This window comes from Halichondria panicea, chromosome 2, assembly GCF_963675165.1.
Source record: "Halichondria panicea chromosome 2, odHalPani1.1, whole genome shotgun sequence".
In the NCBI taxonomy this organism is placed as follows: domain Eukaryota; kingdom Metazoa; phylum Porifera; class Demospongiae; order Suberitida; family Halichondriidae; genus Halichondria; species Halichondria panicea.
In genome coordinates, this window is record NC_087378.1 from 7035627 (window position 1) to 7052878 (window position 17252).

At 43.0% G+C, this 17252-nt stretch overlaps 5 protein-coding genes across 5 annotated transcripts; 1 reads left to right on the forward strand and 4 right to left on the reverse strand.

Annotated features, from left to right (window-relative positions):
- Positions 1-529: 529 nt before the first annotated feature.
- On the reverse strand, positions 530-1615 carry LOC135331009 (lysoplasmalogenase TMEM86A-like). The gene is made up of 2 exons (XM_064526025.1): positions 1538-1615; positions 530-1437 (listed from the first exon to the last, which is right to left on the reverse strand). Exon 2 carries the CDS (start codon positions 1418-1420, stop codon positions 677-679), a length of 744 nt encoding a protein of 247 aa, XP_064382095.1. The 5' UTR covers positions 1421-1437; positions 1538-1615; the 3' UTR covers positions 530-676.
- Positions 1614-3198, forward strand: LOC135331013 (uncharacterized). The gene is made up of 4 exons (XM_064526029.1): positions 1614-1808; positions 1981-2109; positions 2254-2460; positions 2939-3198. The coding sequence occupies exons 2-4, from the start codon at positions 2086-2088 to the stop codon at positions 3008-3010; spliced, it is 303 nt and encodes a 100-aa protein (XP_064382099.1). The 5' UTR covers positions 1614-1808; positions 1981-2085; the 3' UTR covers positions 3011-3198.
- On the reverse strand, positions 3146-6112 carry LOC135331008 (monoacylglycerol lipase abhd6-B-like). Its single transcript, XM_064526023.1, has 6 exons — positions 5866-6112; positions 5417-5726; positions 4734-4866; positions 4254-4460; positions 3789-3898; positions 3146-3427 (listed from the first exon to the last, which is right to left on the reverse strand). The coding sequence occupies exons 1-6, from the start codon at positions 5967-5969 to the stop codon at positions 3275-3277; spliced, it is 1017 nt and encodes a 338-aa protein (XP_064382093.1). The 5' UTR covers positions 5970-6112; the 3' UTR covers positions 3146-3274.
- A 109-nt stretch (positions 6113-6221) lies between these two features.
- LOC135330995 (ATPase family AAA domain-containing protein 2-like) lies at positions 6222-15314 on the reverse strand. Its single transcript, XM_064525999.1, has 19 exons — positions 15172-15314; positions 14966-15019; positions 14679-14888; positions 13919-14117; positions 13560-13755; positions 13189-13337; positions 12749-12908; positions 12055-12232; positions 11553-11847; positions 11063-11311; positions 9424-10443; positions 8966-9172; positions 8611-8731; positions 7948-8141; positions 7757-7890; positions 7447-7558; positions 7352-7391; positions 6440-7146; positions 6222-6326 (listed from the first exon to the last, which is right to left on the reverse strand). The coding sequence occupies exons 2-19, from the start codon at positions 15016-15018 to the stop codon at positions 6294-6296; spliced, it is 4257 nt and encodes a 1418-aa protein (XP_064382069.1). The 5' UTR covers position 15019; positions 15172-15314; the 3' UTR covers positions 6222-6293.
- A 622-nt stretch (positions 15315-15936) lies between these two features.
- Positions 15937-17249, reverse strand: LOC135331011 (acyl-coenzyme A thioesterase 13-like). Its single transcript, XM_064526027.1, has 3 exons — positions 17084-17249; positions 16220-16404; positions 15937-16166 (listed from the first exon to the last, which is right to left on the reverse strand). The coding sequence occupies exons 1-3, from the start codon at positions 17171-17173 to the stop codon at positions 16004-16006; spliced, it is 438 nt and encodes a 145-aa protein (XP_064382097.1). The 5' UTR covers positions 17174-17249; the 3' UTR covers positions 15937-16003.
- Positions 17250-17252: the final 3 nt, after the last annotated feature.

Genomic DNA, 17252 nt, shown 5'->3' on the forward strand with positions numbered 1-17252 from the left:
TCTTGCAGTTCTCAGGAAACTAACCCAGAGCATCACAAGGAGGGGAGCCAGACGGGAACACTTGTAGCAACGGTTTCACTCTCTTGCTAGTGTCTAAGTCAGTATGGGTAGTGTGCAGTGATAATTGCACCTGTGTCCGAGGTGAACAGCTGATCGAGAACATATACCACTGTAAAGAGCAGTGGCCACTGCAAACGACATGCGTTCACTCCAACAATTCATAACCGAGCAAGCATTACCAACACAGGAGAAGGCTATAGTCCAATGAGAAAGAGTTGCGTCCTGGACACAGTTTGCACCCATCTTCTGAGCGAGTGTGTGACGTTTGGGAGTAACGAAGAAGAATAGTTCGATAACAGGCACACGCTTGAGGATTAGTCTAAACAGTTTGCTTCGATGGTTGACTCAGTACAGCAGGTAGAGAACAGCTAGCAGACTGTACAAGATGCAGAACACATCTACAGAGAGTAAATGTACAAGCTGTTTTCAGACTAACTGAGAAATTGTCTTGTTCCTCCTCCATCATGGATTATTGACTGTTGACAAGTTTTTTTATTGACCCTTTTTCAAACCCACTCTTGTAATCTAATCCTAACATAATATCTACAAACACACTCTGTGCAAAAACATAAGAGTGTACATGTATCAACTGCACTCTTATACAAAAAATGACTACCTATGACAAAGGTGTAAATACAGAACGCACAATTAAAAGTTGAGCACCATAATAAGTCACCATGACGACAATGTCCGCTATAGGTGTTTCAAACCTCCACTTCTTCAAAGCCAGCACCAGATCAGATATGTAGAACAAACAAGCCCCAACAGCAGCTGTCAGATTGGGAGTGCTGGGCGTCAACTGAGCTCGAGTTATTGCAGACCATAGCATGGTGGATGTCAGTACACAGTAGAGCAGTGCTAACACGGACATTTTCCAGCTAAACTTTGGGTAGACATAGCAATAGAAAATTGCAGACACAAGACCTATAGCGAGTGCTGTGATGATCTGCTGCTGCTCAAGACCTGTGGAGATCCCCAACAACAGCTGTGCCCCATTGAAAAAGTAGGCGTATATACCTTGTGTCATAGAGAATGAAACGATACCCAGCAAAAACATACTGTCAAAGACGAGATACATGTCACCGAGAAGAGAGAACAAAATGCCCCAAAAAAGGCACCACAGATTATTGAGCGTATTTCCAGGTAATAGAGGTCCCAAACCATTAAAAATGTTGAAAGCGCTGTAGCCAATCAATCCAAGGAGAGTTGCAATGGGGGAACATTTGAGCACCAACTTGAGCAACTTGCTGTTGCTGTGTAATCCCAGCAGTAGGTAGGTCACTGACATAGCAATGTAGACATATTGAATGAGGATAAAATTCTCTGTGGCTTTTCTTTCTTGGTCCATTGCGAGGTCCATTGTATGCTACAGGGCTCCTGTAGTGTGTGCACAATGTGAACATGTGTATATGATGCTTGTTTGCACACATTTATACTGGATTTTGGCACTTGTACTTGTACTTGTATAAATCCTCACCTTTTCACTCTTCTGTTGTGGATCAAAATTAATTAATATCTACATGTACATGTGTATGTCTCTGATAATTAATCTAGCTAGCCCCTCCCATTTTAACCAACTGCTATCCATTGATTCTGCCACTGTGATCTGTTTGCTGCATGCTAGCAAGCAGAAGCTAGCTATGACTGACACCCCTGCTAATCTGGTGGACTGGTACCAGTCTGTAGTCAAGGAGAATGAAGCAACCTTCATTGTCTTTTACAGGGGAATCTGGTGACCTTGGTGCAAGGTGAGTTGAGTGTTGTGTCAGCTAGCTATCTATATCTATGGTCAGACCATAGATTTTAGCTACCTAGATTTTAGCTACCTGCATTCTAATCATGCTTTTTACAGTCTATTATTTTTGTGTGACTGTTTGTTGAGTGCGCATTGTGGAGTATTAACTCTTCCTATGGTCTCAGGAGCACCTTGTCTGGTTCAACGAACTGGTCGAGGAGCTTCTTGCAAAGAAGGTGGGGGTGTACGGGGTGTGTGCTCAACCTCCCAGCGAGGTGGACCAGATAGTGATGGAGAACAACATTAAATTCAAGGTGAAACTTCTGAAATCGATCGTTATATAAACAGCAACACCCTATTAATATAAAATGGCAATTGCTACCAAATAAATAAAAAGCTATAAATATAACCATAGCTCAAAGATTCCCCCCTCCCATGCACAATGCATGCATACCCAGTGCTGGTCTGATGTGGATCTGACTCTGTCTAACTACCTGAAGGAGCAGGGTGTGATTGAGGTATGCATCACTGGCGGCCCGGGGACTGAGAAGGAGGATCTTTATTTCAAGATACGAGAGTACCCCCATGGCATGAATCAGCCTGCCATCCTACTGGTTAAACCAGATGGGAGTGTGGTGTACTCATGGGCCAGTCGACCCGTCAAGGTCAGCTAATTGCATTGTGATATCGTAATAAGATACAGGATCTACATTTTTGAAATGTCATACTAGTTCCTTGGTATCCTTGAAAGAGTTTATCACCTTGGTATGCTAAGCTGCTACATTGCATGTACCAATCTAGTGTCTTCAGGCTCGCATGGGGCCAGGGTTGTTTTAGTGTCATGCAGTAGTATTCCTTTCCAATTCACCTGTACCTTATGGCTATGTACTTCCTCTTAATTACTGCCCTATAGCTCAAGTATCTAGAATTATACGATATAGGCACATATACATGCAAGCCGAGGGTGAGCTGCCTGTAAGACTCTCGTGCTAGGCTACCTGACCGTACGTGTAATTAATAAAATATGATAGAGACTGTATAATTAACTATTATGACACTTATTATTTACACGCTAACAGCTTGTTACTTTGACAATGAACATGATATTACATGGTTATTCCATACAATCCCCTCACCCTGCAGGAGAACAAAGGCGGAGCTACTGGCAGACCAGAACCAAAAGACGTCTGGGCCCAAGTCAAGGACAAGATTTAGCAGAACTGACAATAAGGCATTATGCTGTACATGTATGTATAATAGTAGCTGTTGTGTCTGTGTAGCTCATGAAGAGAGTGTGACCTAACCAGTCTCGCTGGAGTGCACTTTCTGAGGTTTAATATATCATATCAACAGTTTTAAATAAATAACTTATCGATGACTAATACATGTATGTCACAAAATCACTGAAGAGATACAATGCACCGAAACTGGATGAGCTACTGTACAAGCAAGAGAGCGATGAAGTTATATTATAGCATACTAGACAGTGTTCTGTAGTATGAAATCATTGACGAGTTTGGCACATTTTCTGGGTCGATCCAGTGTCATGGCGTGACCACATCTCTCCACTATCACCACTTGAGCGTGCTCTACCAGTTCAGGCATGATGTTGGCTCCTGATGGATGACACACCTACAAGGGGGAGGGGGGTACATTGTGATGGGAGAAATGCAAAGGGTACAATCATGTTTGATGAAGAGCACACACATCCAGATACATAAGAACAGATTATCTACCGTCGTTAAAAAACAAAAACAAGGTATATACAATTATACGCAAGAGTTGAGATTCTTAGACAAATTCAGAAGCGTTACAGGGTGTACATTCCAAGCTCAAATTGCATCTCAGATAATAACAATTTTTCCTAGGAACGACTCCCAGAATTAAACATTTCCCCCTCCCAGCTAAAAATCCTGTATGAAATCCTGACACTGCACTATGCATTGAGTTATTAACCTGTCTCACAGTGTAGTGGGTGGACATTTTGACTCACCTTATCATTATCGCCCCATAGCACGAGTGTAGGAATGGTAATGTTTTTAGCCATAAGCTGGATAGTCTCTGCTGATATCATTTTTTCGGAGTATTCCAGGTCATGTTGCACTGCATGTATAAACGTGTATGCAATGATAACTGTACAGTTCTATTTTTGTCATGTTACTAAATTTGGACGACCAAAAACCCACAGCTATGCAGACGCCTTTTTATGTGGACAAACCCACGCTTGGAAAGTAGTGATCAATCAAAGAATGTCAACAGTTAATCACCAGATATCACTTAATTCATAGTCCCACTGCTTACAGACCAAACATTCATTGGCAAGAGGATTGACCTCACCCATACTGAAACGTCTTCTACACCTTCAATAATGGACAGAATGTTCCATAGCGCGAGGATTACACAATAAAGAGGTGGTCCTGGCTAACATTTTAATTTACTACGTTTCAAAATGACTCACCCCTTAAGAAGTTAGGATACATCGGCAGCTGTGCCTCGACCAAGGCCTGTCTGAATCTGATGGGAAAGGTGAACTTTGATGAGTCATAGAGGACCATGTCCATCATCTCCTGGAACTCAGCGGCATTGGTAGGCATCACTTTGTTTTCCCCCTTCGCTAGACACTGCAAAAACTCTGTCTTCACTCCTTGAGGGAACTTGTGGGTGACTGCAGGGGTGGTTGTGGTGAGTGGGTTATTGGCTTGCAACACAAATACAAAGTCGGCCTTATAATAAACAAACTCCTTTTAAGTACTTGAGCAAGCACTGTACAAAAAACGCTCTGAATTATATACAACCAACCAAATACAAGTACACAGCACTTCATTACAAGCAAGCTCTTTAGTGCTATAATTATGTGTACAGAAACAATTTATTTGTTTTCCTCCAAGGATGATATCATGCAGAACACACACATTGCATGATATAATCACATTCTTACATGGAGGGCACATGAGTGTGATGCTCTTGAGGTGTTGTGATTTTGAGTGGGAAGAAGCGTAGGTGGCGGTGATGAGGGAACCCAGGGAGCAGCCAATCAGGTTCAAGTTGTGCAGATCCATAGCGGTAATAAACTACAGGAGGAAAGACACATAGGAAAAGGTGAACCACAAAATGACATTGTAGTATTGAAAGTAGAGGATGAGATCACAATCAAGGTGAGCTTGAATAGTTCATAGGGTAGTACCAGTAATGTAATCTCAACATCATAGAACAAGATTATACGGCTTTTTTGCCCATAAATTGTTCTATATTTGGGTATGAATACATAATTATTATTATTAGCTGAAGCTGCAGTTTATCATGACCACACACACACATGTGATGAGCATCACACAGGGCATGTGAACTGTTGCATAATGGAATAGACTCTCAGCTATGATTGAGGGAACTGTTAACTGGCACAATGTGACCTAAGTGGCATTGTGATACCAACACTTACACTAGCACTCATTAACACAAGAAGGGGTCATAAAATTAATGTCTGTATTCATAGAAAACATACTGGAGAGGGTTGTGTAATCCTAATAGTGTAGGTACATAGGTCGGCTAGTTGGAACAATAGTGAAAAACAATTAGTCATTCTTCTACACACAACCAGCTGTACGAATACTCTGTACTCACTTCATGAATCTTATCCGAGAATCCATACGCATCGTACTTTGATCCATCAAAAGAGCTCTCTCCGTGACCAGGCAGATCGACTAGAATAAGTCTCCATTCTTTAGGCAGGTATCGCACCATGGTCATCCACATGATCTTGCTCCCCGTATAGCCGTGAAGGAAAAGGAATGTTCTAGGGTGGCCATCTTCGTCAGTGTGTTGTTCTGATTGTTCCGAGCTGAGGACTGCTTCTTTTTCATAGTAGCAATAAGTGAGGTTGTTGACAGTTTTGTACTTTCTTGTCAGACCAGCTATAAAGTAGCCTCCAAATCTGCACAATTAGAGATAGAGTTTTACCACAATGTACAAGTGCTATCTATTGTGGCTGGTAGTGTGCAGTGTCCATGGCTACGTACATGATCTGAGAGAACACGCCAAAGCTACAAAACACTGTAAGACACTGCACTTACTTGTTGTATCCATGTACCAGTGGAGAGGGATATATGTAATATAAAGCAGCCATTAAAGCAGCTAACGCTGCGGGAGGGACCAAGAAGGGAATCAAAAACTCCATTTCTGAGCAATTTAATTGGCTTTGCACAGCAGCTGAGTAGTTTAGCGACAGCGATTCCTTGTTTCTTGGACTATTAAACTAGCTAAGAGAATACTATACTGATAAGCAATTGCTTGGCTGTGCATATTAAATAGGACTGCACTTGAAAGGATTATTCATTGTAAATTGTGTGGTCAAAAATCTGCTGATCCTAGGTACGTAGGTGACCTCAAGCATAGTTGCCCAAAGACCCCACCCAAGATTGACCTAAAACATGTTGCATTAGAGAATAATTGGGTAATGACATAAATGATGTTTATAACATGACATATGTACAGTCATCAGTTACAAAGTTTGGTGAACAGCCAATTCCAAGTCCTGCATAAACAAAATACACGCATAACACGCACACACAATAAAAGAAAGCACCAAACACTACTCGACATGGTGGTGAGGCAACTGTCTATAACAATATAACAAATTAGACTCACCACTAGTAGTTCAGATCGGTTTGTGGTCATTCTGTGTCTGAACACGATATGCTCAAACGTAGCATGCATCCTCTCCATCTGCTCGCAGCTGGCCTCCTCGGTGGCTACTACTACTCTCTCAAACAGAGCCAACAGTCTCCCTCGTTCTATAATCACATCCACAGCTTCAGTACTCGGTAGTCTTGCATGATGACGTGTACTGTCCACGTCTTGTAATGCGTTCAGTTTAGGTGGAGTCCCTGTCCCCATTTCAACCAAAGCTTCAGCAGCCGTAGTTACAGAGCTTGATTCAACAACTGTAGGGATCTCAGACGATTCTGTGGTGCCATTAGGTAGTGTCGGTGAAGGGGAGTGGTCTTCCCAAGGACGAATGATCTGTCGGCGCACATTTGAGTTTTGTAACGGATGTCTCTTTGAGGCACACATCTTGGCAGGTTCGCTCTGTGAAGTCAGTTCATCTTGAGTTTCTTCTTCGCCGCTTCTCTGTTCATAGTCCATAATGTGATCGTGTGAGGCCCCTCTCTCGTGTTTGACCAGCCTGCTCTTGGATGGACTGTAGTACGGGAACCCTCTCTCCTCTGCCTGGAGGCCTTTCTGCCTGAGGCTGCGTCTGGGGGCATTGTAGAGGTCTGCATGTGGGTCGTCTGACTGGCTTGTAGCGCGTCTTCTTTGAGCATATTTCAATGGGGAAGATTCACTGGGGTCTTCTACAGAAAAGTACAAGCAGCAATGGGTTCAATACTGTATACAGAGACTTCAGTAAAACCACTATGGATGTGAAACACACATACAGAAAAAGTTACATGTAGCTAGTAGCTGTGGGAAGGCAAGGATAATAACAGCTACATCGCTGTTGTTAACATTCGGGGTACAAATAATTATGTGCGGTACAAGTATTATTTCGTCACTCACTTCCTAGTCTTTTATAGGTATCAGCAATTTCTTCACATTGCTACAAGGAAAAACAAAGACAGAGTGACAACTCAGAGCAGTACAAAATGATCTACCTTTTCAAAGTCCTCACTGAGCTCGTGATCAAGGATGGAGTTGGCTGTGTCCTGCAGTGCCAACGCTCTGTGTCGTAATAGTCTGCTCTCAGAGTCATGCTCGGGGTTGTACCTGCGCATGGGGTCATGGGGGTCACAATGATTGGGGCACCATCTTAATTAAGAGGTTACTGCATTTGCACAATGTTAGTGGATATCCAAATAAGCAGGGATTGTGGTTGCTACATTATCTGTACATGCTTGTAAGCTTCTCATAATTAAATAGCTATCAAAATACAACATGCAGTGCAAATAATATTAAGATGCTTACTCTAATGAGTTCATGGTGATATGGTTGACGTCGATCATCCACTGTTTGGGGGTGGTGTAACGATGCTCATCAATCTTTCTCATAATGGTGCTCAGGTCCATCGGCACAGAGATAATCTCGTGGTAGTCAGGCACCTGAGAGGATTCACACAAGCGCTTTAAAATAAAAGCGGTGGTGGTGTACCAACTTGCCTCCTCTGGGTTGACTGGTTTCACAAACTCTTTAAACTTCCTCTCAGCGAGCAGCTTATTGGTTGTATCTCGCAGGAATATTCGCAACTCTCGTAAAACGGCCTCTCGTTGTTTCTCGATCTTTGTCAGCTCCTCATTGGTCAGTTTTCTCGACTGCGGGGACGGGGCAACAGAGAGCTCTTCCAGCACTTCAGCTGTAGGGCCATTGTCACGACACAGTGGAGAGCAAAGATTGGAATAGGAATGCTATCAACACAAACACCAGGGCTGCATCCAGGATTTTGGTCAGGGGGGAAAATTGGGCAAATGAAAAATGTAGGGGGGCATACTCCCCCGGAAAAATTGGATATTTGAAGGCCTTAGATTGATTTTGGTGCAATTTTAGCTCGCAAGTCATTAGAATTAGAATTATAGCAGAACAAATGCCTATTCATAAATCTGCCAAATCCTAGTGGGGGGCCAATTACCCCCCTCGCCCCCCATCCTTAATGCAGCCCTGAACACCCAGACAGTGTAAATACATAGGTCATGGGGTGGGTATACACTGTATCTTGCCTATACCCAAGCAGTTTGTTCAATAGCTAATAGCACTAAAACTAATTCTTGGCAATGGGCAATCAATTTTACTTATAAAACTCATCCAACTAACACTCACTGCTGTACCTGTTGGTGCCCTGGGTGGTGGTGGCGGTGGGAGGAGTGGCTTCTCCAGGAGTACTCGTGAGAAGAACCTCATCCGCTGCTCTCGAGAGGGCGGGGCCAACGTGAACACTTCACTGTTCACCTGAGGGGGAGGGTTATGACTGCATGCTATGTTTTTGTATGGCTACAGCATGAGCACACAGAAAACATGCTCACTTTTGTCTAGTCATTAGTTTAGCAAGGGACTCTGAACTAAACATGTAGGGTGCATGATGCTGACTCTTAAGAAACAGTTTGTTTATGGGTGAAAATAATTATGAGCAAACAAAGATGGCCCCTGTTTTCTAGGGAACGGGTACACACAACCAATGTGCACCTCTCTGAAAAGGTCCTTGAGGAGGGGAGGGAGGTCAGTCCAGGGGCACTCGGTTGTGGCCAGCACTAGGAGTGGTGTGTCCGGGGGGAGGGAGCAGAGAATCGAAAGGAACGTGGCGTGGAATGTCCCCGGGACAATTTCCCACCACGACGAAATCTGAGGCACGTACACCACCGACGGAGCTAGCCTCTTGGCTTCTCGGAATATCTGAGCAGAGGGGGAGAGTTTGTATTAATCATATGGACACCGTAAACATCCTCTAAGCATTACTAATAAACCCTTCTACTATTATGTGTGTACAACTCAACTACAAGGAGGAAGACAGAAATTGAACCCAAGTGGGGGGGGGGGGGGGGGAGGGGGGCATCCCCTCTCCCGTGCCTTACTTGTGTGTACATAAAACTTATTGCAAAATAGTCAAGTTTCTAGCATACACTAATATAATAATTAATACTTACTTGTGCGCAAGCTTCTTCCGGGGTCTTAGTGGACACAGCGAATAGTGCGGGTAGGTCTAGTGTCTGTACTTGAAAGTCCTCAAGAGCATGTAGTATGGCGGGGGCGAGGTGTGAACTTTGACCCATCCCCCCTTGGCCGCAGACAATAAGCCGGGGACGATATACAGGGGGAGTGGCATGTGGGTGGGAGGAGTTACTTAAATAGCGAGTAGATGTAGCAGCAGACATGGCAGTAGCTCTTTCATTGCTTTCGTTCAAGCTGACAGTTGCCACATCACTTGTGGAATTTTCTTCAGCCACTAAAATGCTGTCTCTTTGCGTCTCATCTTCAACGACTTCACTCAGGTCAAAGTAAATGTCTTCTAGATTATCGATCTTGAACAGACTGCTTCTAATAATTTCCTTCTGTCGAGATGACGATCCAGTTTTGCAGGTGCTAGACCTTCTCTTGTCAGCATGACCACTCCAGTTGTTCACACCACTGTGGTTGACTCTATGAAGCTCGGCACTTGTTTCAACCAGGACACTGTTTCTTCTCCCAGCACTCTGAAACATCTCGATATTAGTCTTGAGCTCTTCGCTGCATTTTGCCTCAATTTCCAGCAGTCCTTGAACTTCTTTGCCGGCTTTATTGACCAACTTCCATGCAGGGGGGAAAATGAACCCAACCTGAGCGAGAGCAGATGACAGGGTCTCGAGGTAGAGGGGTCTCATAATCTCGGCGAGGGCTCGACCAGATGAAGCGTCAGAGCGCTGTGCAGTGGGTACAATACTCTTCAGGCTCTTGTAGAAATCGGACGCTTGCACATTAATCGATGAAACGTCGAGGACTAGTTTTTGAGTGGTATTATAGATTTGAGGGTATTTTCGTCTCAATGCGTACAGGGTAGCTTCAGTACAAAGTGCCCTCAGGTCCGCACCGCAGTATCCCACAGTATTGTCCGCCAGCTCGGAGAGGAAGGCGGGCTTTAATTGGGGCTGCCAAAGTCGGGTGTGGATGGAGAGAATATTGAGACGATCCTACAGATAAATAGAGTTATGGTAAATGTGCAAATAAAACAAATCGTTTGTATTTAAAAACCTACAAACAACTAGAGTACTGAAGTGGTAACCCTCGACTGTTTACTTGTAGTATGTATATGCAGCATGGAAGCTGGCTAAGTAGCAAGTAACGTGAGCAATGAAATTCCATCGTTCATGGTACAGGATCACTTTCACCGAGAAAAGGACGCATGTAGAAGCTAGTGGCCAACATGCAAGTTCAAGCTTCTTAGCTTTTTTGCTCGCTTTTATACGACAACAAAGCTTTAACATCGAAATCTGCCATTGTTAAAACTAATAACTATGTTGTGTGAAGGCTATCCATGCTGTAAACGCAGTGCTATGGCATCCAGGTAAGCAGACTCACAAATTACAAACAGACAAACAAACTAAACGACTACTATACCCGCTGGCCCGTGGCACGGCCTCAGGTAATGATATACAGTGTACATGTACACCTTAACTAAGGTAAGACGTACACAACTACCTGAAGCCTATAGGAGTATAGGCCCTGACGAGAATGGCAGCTAATACAATGTACCAACTATGCTTGGATAGCAGTTTTTAGTTTTGCATGTACTTCACGTTCACAACCCACCTCTCTTGAAGGCAAAGGAAATACAAATTCTCGATCAAATCTCCCGGGTCTTCGGAGGGCTGGATCGATTGCATCAATCCGATTGGTTGCTCCAATGACGACTATCTCCCCTCGGTTGTCGAGTCCATCCATGAGTGCGAGGAGCGTGGAGACAATGGACGAGTGGATCTGGTCCTGACGACTGGAACGAACAGGGGCCAACCCGTCAATCTCGTCAAAGAAGATAATGGAGGGACGCATTTGGTATGCCTACGAAAATCATTGTACAATAACATTCTGTTCAGCAAGGCATTTAATTAATAGCAGATATACATGACTGTATAATACAGTGTATGCAGAGTACAGTGTAAATGGTGACTCTATCACACAGACAAGCAAGTGCACATTGTAAGTTACAGTAAGGTTTTCCCTAACCCATTATAGTCAGCATACAACAGACACTCACATGCATGCAGCTGGACGATCAATGTACACACACAAAGATGCTCACCTGATCAAAGAGGAGTCTGAGTTGTCTCTCTGACTCTCCTACCCACTTGCTGAGACAGTCCGCTCCCTTCCTCATGAAGAATGCCACTTTCTTCCCACCCTTGGAGCACTCGTTGGCCAGTGCCCGTGCCATCAGAGTCTTGCCGCATCCTGGGGGGCCAAAGAAAAGGACCCCCCGTGGTGGAGTGATCTTGAATCGCTCAAACACCTCCGGGTATAGGAGGGGGAAGACAATCATTTCCTTGAGGGCACGGATGTGGTGTTTGTGGCCACCCACTAGGTCAAAGGTCACCTCCCTGCAAACATGTTTAAGTGCAAGTTAATAAACTCTGTTCCTCAGAAAAAGCAGCATGAGATCAGCATGCATTCTGTGTCTAGAGGAAAATGAAGTGTCCATAATTATTTTTACCACAACTATACTAATGTATTTACTGTTGGAACTGGGTCTGATTCATTGACAGCAGAAAAGGAAAGCAACAGTATAGAAGTGATCTTCCACCCACCTGTCAATGCTCATGGGGTCGACGTCGGCCAGACTGGCTCCAATGCGGGAACGGTCCCGGATCACACTCCCTGTAGACACGTCCTCAGGGTCAAAGTTCATGGGAAGACAAAGGGAGCGAGCCTTGGCCATACTCCTCTTTTTACGTCTCCTGAACTTGGCCTCATCTGAGTCAGTACCTTCAGGGGAAACCATAGCAGTACCAAGAATGTCCTGACAGTATAATAGTACTGTAGAGTCGGCTCTTACAAAATGTAACTAGTTTTGATGACCAAATTTAAAGGGTGCCCGTTCATATGGTATGCGTCAACAGGCCATAATTTGGGTAAATATTTTGTCAGATTTTAACACATCATTATCTCTAAGCATTCAGAAAATCTTGGACCAACGGAACTAAAGTTATGGCCATTCAACTTATTTAACTAGTCAATTTGTATCTCTATGGTAACATATGGGAAACCATAGCAGCATAGTATGTATCTATGGTAACAGCATCTGAGTCAGTACCTTCAGGGGCAACCATAGCATAGATATATTACATGTACATGTTGTATCTATGGAAACAACAAGTCCAAAACTGGATATACACTACTTACATCACATGTACTGGTAAAAGAAATATAAAATGTACATGCAGACTCAGTGCAATGAAGTTTGGCTTTCAGTTATAATTATAGTGGAGTTTCACTCTCTACCTGATGAAGAGGTTGATGAGTTTCCATGATGCTGAGCTTGTCTCTTCCTGGCTCCATCCACTCTCGGCTTCCGAGGGATGTAAGCAGTGGAGGGGCGTTTGAGATTGCCCCCGCCTCTTTGTCTCCGACGAGTCTTAGGAGGCGTGTCATCCTCCACCACCTGGGAACAGTGACAGATAGATATAAAAATAGGAAGTGGGATAAGAGGCACAGATGAGTAGTAAGTTTCAAGCATTAAAGCGGCAGATTTTTAAACAGCATTATTTTAAAGGCAATTCAAACTCTAGTTTTGGTTGCTCAAAAATAGTTAACTCCCCTACAATAATGGATAAATGTTCTATGCAAAAGTACTTCGTGATTCTAGATCTAGTGCCTTCATGAAACCTGTTTATAGCAGTAACATACATGCTGCTGATGCACATAGCATGCCCCGTGTGTACCTGCAAGACTGGCTGGTACTGGTAGATGACTGGCCTCCTCTTGCGGAGGTAGTAGCCGACCTCCCCTTCTCCCTCAGACTGCTCATCATCACTCTCCCCCTCCTCCTCCTCTTTGCCAGACTCGTCGCCATTGCTTCCCGTTCCTGTGCCTGTGTGTGAGGAGGGAGGGGGTCATTGACTCAAGTTACAATGTACATGCAGTATCATTAAGTTGGCTTCATAATTATTATTATTAGAGTTCAAAATCGGAAATTTCCCCATGGCAATGGTTTTGGCTAATAAAACACACGAAAAAATTTATTACCGGCCAATGCGATATATAAAGAATAGTTTTCATTTGAAATTAGACAAACAAAACCAAGTTATTATACCTTCATGTTCTTGTTTTTCTTTGTTTTCATCTTCCTCTCCTTTCTTGCCTTCACTACCAGAGCTCTTCCCTCCACTGGCTCCACCACCACCCTCACTAGCCTCACCACCTCCGTCTTTCTCACCATGATGATGTCGACTACTCCGACGAAGATCTCTCCGAGGAGAAAGCAACTTTTCATAAGGATCCATCCAATCCTACAATCAACAGAGGTCACTCAATACCAATAAACCAACCAGACATATACTTGGGACAGATACAATTCTTGCACCATAAGTTTTAAGAAGCTGGGATTATATTTTAGCTTGACCACCATGCACATACTATGGTACAGGCAAACTAAAAGTCCAACACTCTCACCTCAGTCTCATAAAGGGGAAAGGCTTGTTGCCCTTCGATCTGTTTCAACATGTCTGCCGTGTTCAGGGTTGCAAAAATGAGTCTCTTTTCTCGCGTGCTCCTTCTCACGGGGAAATCCTCCTTGCCACGCCTCCTGGGGAATTCCCCACTGCTGTGTCTCCGCTGCTTGTTCTGAAGAGGGTGCTTTTTCGTAGAATACCTGTGGGATAACTGTCAAATCATATACCATTTGTATACATGTATAATTATGCACTGTAATAATTATTGCCAATTAAGCATTTGTAGTTAATGTAATTACAGCGCCACCATAATTTAAGTGCCAACTCAGACAGAAGGAAATTTTTTGGGTATTAAAAAAGCGGGTTACTAGTTATTAAATTTTTCTGGCGCTTAAAAAAAGCCATGCCAAGCCAGCTACCTTTACTTTTCAGCCTATAACAAACAGCTGTACTGTATAACTGTTTTCTAGATACAGCTGTAAAATACAGAGACCAAAAATCGAACCGTAGATCCACCTGCGTATCAAGAGTTGCACTCGGCACTCAACACTCGACTAGCTGTAGCGCATAACTAAGCGCCACCATAATTTAAGCACCAGCTCAGATTGAACACAACTTTTTAGGTTCTAAAAGTGCGCCACTCTGAAGTGTAATTATTTTTTTACTGGCGCTACAATTACATCAACTAAGATGAAAATGAAAATGCTGTATAAAACTTGGTAGGTTTTCCAGTAATAAAAGTGGTGTGAGAGCAACCTTGCCTTTGTTTTGGCCTGCTACGCCCACGTTTGGAAGCTACAATAATGTCCTCTTCTTCATCGCTATACTCATCGTCTGCCTGCTCTATTTTGATCCTCTTAGCCCTCCTCAGACCATCAGTGAGCCCCGTGTCAACCTCCTCCTCCTCCAGCGAATCTCGCTTGCGATTAGTGGTGTCGTCTTGACTCATCAGCGACTGATTTACAGCATTCCTATATACAGGGGGAGGGGCAATAGTACGTAGTGTGTACGTGTGCTAGTAGAACTCTGATAGAGCTATAGAAATTACCGTAGTGAGCGTCGAACAGACAGAGAGCTGTCCATATCAGTACCTTCACTCATCCTGCATAATACACACAAGTGCACGTTCCTATAAAGTATTTTCAGTGGGTTGACTCATAGATACTATAAATTATATGGTTGACTTCTAATTATTGATCACCCGGCGGGACAAAACACAAGTTAACTTCGTTCCTAGCAGCTAGGTCAACTTACTTTATCTTGGCTCCCTCCAACTGTCAAGTCACTAGCAGCTTACAAATACACTGCGAAGAGTTTATCAGGGCGGCAGCACCAAATGAGGTCGCCACAATTTACATTTCCCGGGAACATAAACGATCTTTACCATACCGACAATGACATTAATTTTTTGTAGAGAACTCTTTTCTAGCCAACATGTTTAGTTTGTCTACCAGTAGCTATTAATGTTCCATCACTTTTCTTTACAATATCCACAGTGGCAAATGCCAATGTCTTTCCGTACTTTAAACATTCAGATCTTAGCTCCAGCACATCCCCAACTCTAGCTGCCTTCAAATACCTGCAACAAACAAAACATTCGAATTCTGATCAATGCGAATACAGCTTAACCTACGATATATTAAGGTCAACACTAACTCCAGGCAGCTGTCCATCTACCGTCATCAGTGAGAGGGTGGTTATCTGGTCCACAAGGCTGGCCGTTACTCCTCCATGCATGGCACCGACTGCATTCAAGTCACCCTCCTCTACAGTCTTCTCACAGACAATTTTGCCAGGGGATGCAGCAGTCACCTGTACCTGGGAAATGAATTACAAATGGACATCAAATTAATTTTGGTTGTGTACAGTTATTGACAGACAACACACATAAACAGTAATTTACATTTTTGATGATTCTGCTATCAAATGATTTACTCTCAAGCAGAAATTGTATCATCCTCTGACAACTCCTTAGTGCAGCCATTCTTGTATCTGGTAAAGATCGTCAACGACGCAGCTTATGGTGCTTGATAATACGCCGCGGTATGTAATCAATGAGCCTGAGTGAGCATCAAAATTTGATGACTTAATAGGTGCCACTAATATGATTTGTTAGTCTGCCTGTTGCTATCAATGTTCCATCACTTTTCCTCAGAATGTCCACAGTTGTAAATGCTAATGACTTTCCAAACTTCAAACATTCTGATCTTATCTCCAGCAAATCACCAGCCTTAGCTCCATTCAAGTATCTACACAAAGTCAATGTAATAATAAAAACCTAAACTAAAAAACCTAAACTTACGAGACATTGAGATCAACGCTGACTCCAGGCAGCTGCCCTTCTTTTGTCATCACAGCAATTGCTGTTATTTGGTCAACCAAGGTAGCTGTGAATCCACCATGCATGCCTCCATTCCTGTTCAAGTGATCCTTTTCTACAGTCACTTCACACACCACCTTGCCATGAGATGCTGCTGTCACCTGAACCTACAATCATTGCACCTAGGGTCGTATGCCAATTTGTATATAATGTAGTTCTTCTAATTACAGCACCACAAAAATTTATTGTGGTTCCACTGTATTATAAACGGGTACTAATTTTAGCAAATTTTAAATTAAGTACCCGCTAATAACAAAACGCATTTTATGAAAAATGATTTCTTTTTTCTAATGAAAATGTACTTTTGAGAATATGCTAAGCGAGTTAGCCTTTTTTCATCTGAACTTTCCGTTCAACCTTAAAACTCATACATGTGCTTGTACATATTTTGACAAATAATTGTGGCAATGAATATTTGCTACAAATCCGCCAAAATTAGTACCCTAAAAAGAGAAAATCTGAAAACGCTAAAATTACTACCTGTCTATAATATTATACGTTGAGTAACTATAGCTGTTTCTACGGAGTTACCGGTATCAGAATAATATTATCAATTGCTCGTATTATAAGCGCAAGCAATGATGATTTAGATATACTTGACACTCAATCAGAGTAAAATGTGGACTTGGCGCTTCTAATAATTAAGGTGGTGCTGTAATTAGAAGAGAGACGGTAGTTTCAGCCCCGATTAAAATTGACCTAGTGTTCAAATAGAAAATATTCAGGGCTGGTGCGCGACTATATATACTTTTTATGCGTGTGGATCTACCATAAGCAAATGCTTACATTCTTCATCACATTTTCAAAGGTTTTACTATCACTCATCATCTTGAATAACTTCTGACAACTCTTCAGCAGGGAATTTGAGCAAGCCATGGCCTGAAATCGAAGGCCAGCTAGTACAGTGTAGTCTTCTATGAATAAACTGCTTCTTTGATCTTTGATTGAATGATCC